Below are 8,350 nucleotides of genomic sequence, written 5' to 3'. Positions count from 1 at the left end.
ATAAACCCCATTTTACAAAGTACTTTGACACTTTTTATGAAACATCCAAAGCAAGATACAAAAGAAGGAAAAATTCAATTAAACTCTTTAGTTAAGAAAACTTACTAATAAATTAAATATGACACATAATAAAATAATAGAATAAACTTATAATTTTTTTTAATCCATTTATCTATTTTCCTTCTCCCTCATCTATCTTTAGAACCCAACTTCGTTGGCTCTTATGACATTGGCGATTATGTGTATTTCTTTTTCCGTGAAACCGCTGTCGAGTATATCAATTGTGGCAAGGCTGTTTATTCGCGTATCGCTCGTGTCTGCAAGAAGGATGTCGGTGGCAAGAATATTTTGGCACACAATTGGGCTACCTACTTGAAGGCTCGCCTGAATTGCAGTATTTCTGGTGAATTCCCCTTCTATTTCAATGAGATACAATCGGTGTATCAGTTGCCAAACGATAAGACACGTTTCTATGCAACATTTACGACAAGTACAAATGGTCTAATCGGTTCGGCCGTATGCAGTTTTCACATCAACGAAGTACAGGCAGCATTCAATGGTAAGTTGGCATATATAATTTTTTTTACTATTATTTATTTAATGGGAGATAAATAAAATTAGGTAAAATATGAAAGGGTATGGAACATAAAAATAATCGAAAATTATAAGTATTAGACTTTTCTTACAGAACTTTTCTTACACGGCCACGCTTACAGCTCGGATATTCTTTGGGGAAATATTTATTAAAAATCAAATCTTAAAGCTGGGATAGTTCTTGAGAAAATATTCTTTAAAAGTCCACACTTATTGCTCAAGTAGTCCATGAGAAAATATTGTCGAAGATTCCACGCCTATAGGTCTGATAGTCGTTGAAAAAATATTCTTTAAAAATCCACGTTTATAGATCGGATAGTCCTGGAGAAAATCTTCTCAAAAAATCCAGACCCTATGGGTCTGATAGTCATTTAGAAAACATCCTCCAAAAATATTCTTTAATAGTCCACGCTTATAACTCTGATAGTCCTTGGGAAAATATTCTTGAAGAATTCACTATTATATGTCTGATAGTCCTTGAGAAACAACTATTAAAAAAATTGTGGAGGTGTTCCAACCCATGTCATGATGGTGGAGTGGGAAAAGTGCTCCAACAAGTGATTTGAGTGCATGAGAATGTTTATAAATCGGAATACTTTGGAAAGCAATGAAATATATTCGACTTTTCATTAATAGGCCTGAAATATTGTAAAAGCCCGCTTTTATATGAGGAAGACTGCTTTCATATCTTCTATGAAAGAAGAAGAGTTTCAGCTTTTCTATGAGAGAAGAGGATCTTCAGCTTTTCAATGATCGAAGAAGATCTTCTATGAAGGAGGAAGACCTCCAGATATTTTATGCAAGGTGAAGACCTTCAGCTTTTCCATACAATCGAAGACCTTCAGTTCTACTATGAATGCAGAAGACCTTCAGCTGTTCTATGAACGAAGAAGACATGCTATTAAAGAAGAATACCGTCGTAGACCTTCTAAGAAAGAGGAAGGCCTTCAGCTCTTCTATGGAAGAAGTCCTTCAGCTCACCTATGAAAGATGAGGAAGACTTTCAGCCTTTTCAGTTTCTCTGTCAGTGGGGAAGATCTTCAGCTCAGTTTCAGAAGACCGTCAGTCCTTCTATGAAGGAGGAAGACCTTCAGTTATTCGATGATATAAGAATATCTTCAGTTCTTTTATGAACGAGAAAGACCTTCAGTTCTACTATGAAGCGGAATACCTTCAGCTCTTCCTATGAAAGAGGAAGGCCTTTAGTTCTTCTGTAGAAGACGTCTTACAGTTCCTCTATGAAAGAGGAGGACCTTGAGCTATTATATGAAAAAGGAAGACTTTCAGTTCCTCTATGAATGGGGAAGACTTTCAGCTCGTCTATGACTGAGGAAGACCTCCAGCTCTTGTATCAAGAAGAAATACCTTTAGCTCTTCTATGAAATAAGAAGACCACCAGTTGTTATATGAAGGAGGTAGGGCTTCACCTGTTTTATGCAGGAGGAAGACCTTGAAATATGTTATGAAGGAATACCTTCAGCTCTTGTATGAAAGAAGTAGACCGTCGCAGCCCTTCTATGAAAGAAAAAAACTGCCACAGCCCTTCTATGCAAGAGGAAAGCTTTCTATGGGGGAGGAAGATCTTCAGCTCTTCTATGAAAGAGGAAGATCTTCTTTTCTATGAAATAATGAGACTTTCAGAAGAAGGTCTTTTGGTCTCCTGAGAAAAAATCTTTATTTCTAAATCTTGTGGTTATCTACCAATTTACAATATATTTAGATTTCATTTTTAAATACGTTTCCATTCCATTTTTCTCAGATTAAATAAAATTTTATTTTTCAATTGTTATTGCTGTTGTAGTTGTAACTGCAAATCTACATGATTTTGCTAAACATCTAGCCAACAATGAATTAAGTGTTTTGTGGTGTTACCGTGGTGGCTTTAATCCGCTTGTGTGTCATGGTAAGACACAAAGCATTTGTGTCTTAATGCAGCTACAATGGATTTGATGATTGCTTTAAGTGTCTTGGTTGCGGTTTAAGGTAATTGATACACTTGGACAAAATAGCAGCAAGGAAACAAACAATGGGAACCACAATCCGAGTTATTTGTTTGCCAATAATATTTTACATAGCTGAATTTTTGCCAGTGTATTTTATTTTGTGTATTGTAAAAGTTATTGTGTTTTTTTTAATATTCCATTGGGGGATTTTGTTAAACATAGCAACCGTATATAACATTTTAGGAAAGTACGGCTGAATGAATGAAATACATTTTGTGCAATAACACCACAATTGTTCTGGGATTACCGAATTGTAAAATCCTTGTTAACAAAATACAATTGTTTTGCAGCAATTGTTGTTTATTTCCTTTATTTTGTATTATTTTCCATCGTTTTACTTATTTCTGTTGGTTTTTTTCTTATTTTGTATTTTCTTAGGTAAATTCAAAGAGCAATCTACTTCAAATTCTGCCTGGCTGCCTGTATTGAATGCACGTGTTCCTGAACCTCGTCCCGGTACGTGTGTCAATGATACCTCAAATTTACCCGACACCGTTTTGAATTTTATACGCTCACACCCTTTGATGGATAAGGCAGTGAATCATGAACACAGTAATCCCGTCTATTATAAACGTGATTTGGTATTCACGAAGTTGGTGGTGGATAAGTAAGTAGAACATTGTTGTTACTTTAAGTTAACAATATAAGATTTTTGTTTAGAAAAATATATTTTATTTTAAATAATATCTGTTCATGAATTGAAATCTGAATATAAAAACTGCTCCCTATAACCTCTACCATGAGGTGTGCATTAAAAGAGCTTCCGCTTATCTTTGAACAACATTTTATAAAAATTTGCATTAAAAAAAAAACAGCAACATCCTGCCAATATATTTTAAACATTTAAGCCACTTACTACTGCGCTAAAAAATACAAACCTGAAAAAACCTCTACATTTACAATCGATTACATTTTCAATTGTCACTCACTCGATGACCTCGAAAGATAAATGCTGTTTTATTGTAAATGTTTTCCATTTTTTTTTTCAATATATTTATTTTAATTAAAAACAATTTACCCCCGAACTAAAATTGAATTATTTTATTGGTGATGGATTACAATTATCACAAATTACATTTACGTGTTTGTATGCACAAGAGAAAGGTCATTGGAAAACATACAATTTGCAAATTAAGTAAAAACGCATTTATTACGACGTGGACGGCGTTTGTATACCCTTCAGCTGTAAAGAAATACACAAAACGGGTAATAATTTTTTTAGAAACAAAAAGCAATGATATCTTCGATAGAATATTCTACTATTCGTCTCGAATACAGGCCTGCTCATATTTTACAAAACACTTCTATGACCTTTAGCTATTCTATGAAAGAAGAAGTCATTTAAATCTGCTGTGAAAAAAAGTTCTCTATAAAAGATGAATTGCTTCAGCTCTTAAATGAAAGAAGAAAGCTTCTGTGAAGAAAAATACCTTCAGCTCTTCAGATGAAGACTTTCAGCTCTTCTATGAAAGATGAAGACCTTCAGCTCTTCTATGAAAGATGAAGACCTTCAGCTCTTCTATAAAAGATGAAGACCTTCAGCTCTTCTATGTAAGATGAAGACCTTCAGGTATTCTATGAAAGATAAAGCTTATAATCTTCTATGAATGAATTTTCTAGTCGCTCCAGTGGCCGCAATTATGGACCAAACATCGCGAATTATCACAAGGAGAAGTGGATGGAGCTAAGGAATAAATACGCCTCTTTTGACAAAGGTCGATCAATATTTGACTTTTGTGTGAAAAATTATATTCTATGGCGTATATATTTACTCCTAAATGGACATAGAACCGAAATTTTGATAGTATATCCAATAGGTGTGGTTGACCTTTAAATTGATATATTTCGTATCTACTTGGATGTGGGAGTTACATTTAAATTTTTACAGGTGCTTACGTATTCATATATTATTTAGTAACCCATTACCAAATTAGAGGGCGGAAATGTAGCGCTGATCACTTTGAAATTTTTCATTAGGATTGAAGTATGTTCCAGGGGCAACGCCTATAATATTCGGTGATGATCAGATAAGAATTTTGGAATAAAGTGAACCGAAAACTTATTTTTATACCCTCAGGGTATTATAGCTTTGTGCAGCCCCAAATGTTTGTAACGCCCCGAAATATTGGTCCTAGACCCACCTTTAAGTATACCGATCGTCATATCTCGACTAGCTGAGTCGATCTAGACATGTGTGTCTGTCCGTCCGTACGTCCGTCCGTCTGTCCATTATAATTTGTAAAAACGATACAGGCCACAGTTATGGACCAATCTTCACGATGGGATGGGTTCTGGCCAATCGGTTAATATTTAGGGGATGAAATGGACCAAATACTAAATTTTTTCAGGTTTTCTGGTATCTCCATAGGCCGCAATAATGGCCCGAACTTCGTGAAATTTTGCATGGAGATGGGGATCGGGTCAAAGAATAAGCATGCCTGTTTCATAAAGACCGTGGTAGTTGTGTGTAGTCACAGTTTTTTTTTCGAATCGATCTACACAACTCACGGTGAAAGGAATCTGAACAAATAATAAGAATGGCTGTACTCAATATTAGTAATACCTGTTGACTGACCTCTAGTCGGTGAAGATGGTGCAAATATCGCGAAATATTGCCCACGCTCAGAATATAGAACCACAGAAAGTTAGATTTTCGTGAATGTTGTGTAGGGTATCATATGGTCAGCCCCGACCGACAATACTGCTCCGCTCACTGGTTATGTAATATATACGACTTTCTGTTTTTCTATGAAAGAAGAGAACCTTCAGGCCTTTTTTAAAGACGAAGACATTCAGCTCGTAAATAAAAGAAGAAGGGTTCTATGAAGAAAAATAACTTCACCTATGAATGAAGACTATCAGGTCTCTTTAAAAGAAAAATACCTTTATTTCTGCAAGAAAAGAAGAAGTCCTTCTAGATCTTCTATGAAAATAGAAGACCTTCATATCTGATATGATTGAAGAAGATCCTGGTTCAAGATAAAAATTTTCATATCTTCTATATAGAATTAATTACATTATTTTGCTTTTCTATAAAAAATAATAAAACCACACCTCTAATAAACCTTAAAAAATAGTTTTAGTAACGCCTCTAATAGACCTTGAAAAAATGTTTTCAATAAAACCACGCCTCTAATAGACCTTGAAAAAATTGTTTTTAATAAAATCACGTCTCTAATGGACCTTACAAAATATTACAAAAAAAAACACGCCTCTAATAGACCATTGTTTTTTTTACCCTTCACCACACTGTGGTACAGGGTATTATGTCATGTTTGTAACAGGCAAAAGCAAACGAGGTAGACCCTTCCTTTTGAGAATATGCCTAGAATAACTTTCTCAGTCGATTTATGCATGTCCGTCCGTCCGTCTGTTGATGTTAAATTGTAAACAAAGTACAGGTCGCATTTATAATCCGATTTGGATGAAATTTGACACAGCTCATTTATTTGGCCCAAGGACGAACACTATTGAAATTGGTGAAAATCGGTTCAAATTTAGATATTGCTCCCATATACATTTTCGCCCGATTTTAGGTAAAAGGTTCACCAAAGTCCCTATATATCTTTCAGTGTGCACGAATTTCAGCATAGCGTTCTGAATTAAGTCAAGAATAATGTGTGCTAAGTTTCGTGAAAATCGGTTAAGATTTACATATAGCTCCCATATATATATTTTCGTCTGATTTTATGTTAATGGAGCACCAAAGCTCCTACTTATCTTTCGATTTACACGAAATTTGGCACAGAATGATGTGTGGTAAGTTTCGTGAAAATCAGTTAAGATTTACATATAGCTCCCATATATATTTTCGCTATTTTATGTTAATGGTGCACCAAAGCCCCTACTTATCTTGCGATTTACACGAAATTTGGCATAGCGTAATGAATTGATTTTAGAATGATGTCTGCCAAGTTCGACCGATTTAAGGTAAATGGTGACCAAAGTCCCTATATATCATTCGATTTGCACAAATTGGGCATGACGTGCTGAATTGAGCCTAGAATGATGTATGCTAAGTTTTGTGAAAATCGGTTCGGATTTAGACATAGGTCCCAAACATATTTTCGTCCGATTTAAAGTAAATGGTGCACCAAAGTCCCTATATATACTCCGATTTGTACGAAATTTGGCACGGCGTTCTGAATTGAATCTAGAATGATGTGTGCTAAGATTCGTGAAAATCGATTCAGATTTACATATAGCTCCCAAATATATTTTCGCACCAAAGTCCCTGTAAATCTTTCGAGTTGCACGTCTGTTAAAGAAAAGAAAAATTCAATCTCGGTGTTACAAGATAATCGACAAACTGAATATAGCTCCCAATTTATGGTGGAAAAAGCAAAAATAAAAAAGTCGACATCAGCAACACATTAGAGTGCAAATGTATGTGTGTGTAAAAATTCACTACATCTGTGCATTGCATCTGTATGTTTATGTAAATTATATTATTTAATATGCATACAAATTAATTAAAACATAATTGCAATTTCAATTAATAATAAACAGATAAAAAAAGAGGGGGCGAAGAAAAAAAAATCAATATAACTTCTACCACAGAGTTTAATATGGTTGAAACCTGAGTTAAAAACAATTGTTAGAAAATATATATTTTAATAATATTATTTGTTTTCTCTATTGAAGTGGAATTATATTAGTGATTCAACTATTCTAACACTTTGTGGTAATGTCCTTTAAAACATCAAAGTGAAGTGAATTCCAATAAAATTTAAAAAAGGTTAATGTTTCCAATAAACACGTCTCAATTGGCAACATATTGTGTCATCGTCGTTTATTAATTTGTTATATTGCATTATTTTATATTTATATATATATATATATAAAATAACAATTTATAACTGTATATCACCGTAGTATTATTGATTGTTTCATTGCATCGATTTAAACCACAATGAATTACGAGTTTTTTATTGGATTTTGTTGGATTTTTAATTATTTTTTAATTAATTTTTAATTTCACTTGTTCACAGATTCGAATTATTCATTCTCATATGTTGTCCTTATTTGTGTGCGAGTGTGTGTTGTAATGATCTAATTGTAGAATGGGTGGACAATGCAGAAAAAAACGCAGAGCATATAATTAAATTATGCTGTAGTTGTAAATTTCAAATATGACATGGATACTGTCGTTTTTTATTTGCTTAATAAGCATTTTTGTTTTTTTTTATGAAAAGTTTCGGATAGAAATGTGATATATGCGTGCTTTTTTTCTAATTCACAACACTGATAGTGTCACATTTTCCATTGCATAAATGGAATGTGATAATTGGATTAAAAAAAGGTAATATATATGTAATAAGAAAATCAATGATGTGGAAGCTAGTAAAAACGTCGCTTCCACATCATGTAGACATTAAAAAAATATGTAAAGTAAAACTACGACTCTAATAGGCCTTGAAAAAATAACTAAAAATACGCATCCAATAGTCCATGCAAATACTTTTTACAAAACAACGGCTCTACAAGACCTTGAACAAAATATTTTTAATAAAATTACGCCCCTAATAGGCCTTGAAAGATTATTTTTAATAATACCACGCCTCTAATAGACCTTGAAAAAATTAATTTTATCAAACCACGCCTCTAATTGACCTTATAAAAATATCTTTAGCTTTTACAAGACCTTCAAATAGACTTGAAAAATATTTTTAATAAAATTACGCTTCTAATAGATCTTGGAAAAATGTTCTACATTAAGCTATGCCTCTCACAGATCCTAAAAAAATATGTTA

At 33.5% G+C, this 8,350-nt stretch overlaps 1 protein-coding gene across 1 annotated transcript; it reads left to right on the top strand.

Moving 5' to 3' along the window:
* Nucleotides 1–202: 202 nt before the first annotated feature.
* LOC133335402 (semaphorin-2A-like) lies at nt 203–3,204 on the top strand (the record flags this gene model as incomplete). Its single annotated transcript, XM_061543675.1, has 2 exons — nt 203–559; nt 2,976–3,204. Coding segments are annotated over 2 exons (586 nt in total), but the record flags the coding sequence as incomplete, so codon positions are not given.
* Nucleotides 3,205–8,350: the final 5,146 nt, after the last annotated feature.

Source organism: Musca vetustissima, unplaced genomic scaffold (genome assembly GCF_032173495.1).
Source record: "Musca vetustissima isolate MV318-11 ecotype Yass unplaced genomic scaffold, APGP_CSIRO_Mvet_v1 utg210953, whole genome shotgun sequence".
Classification (NCBI taxonomy): Eukaryota; Metazoa; Arthropoda; class Insecta; order Diptera; family Muscidae; genus Musca; species Musca vetustissima.
The sequence above is the reverse complement of the archived record's forward strand: the minus strand, read 5'-3'. Positions and strand labels throughout refer to the sequence as shown.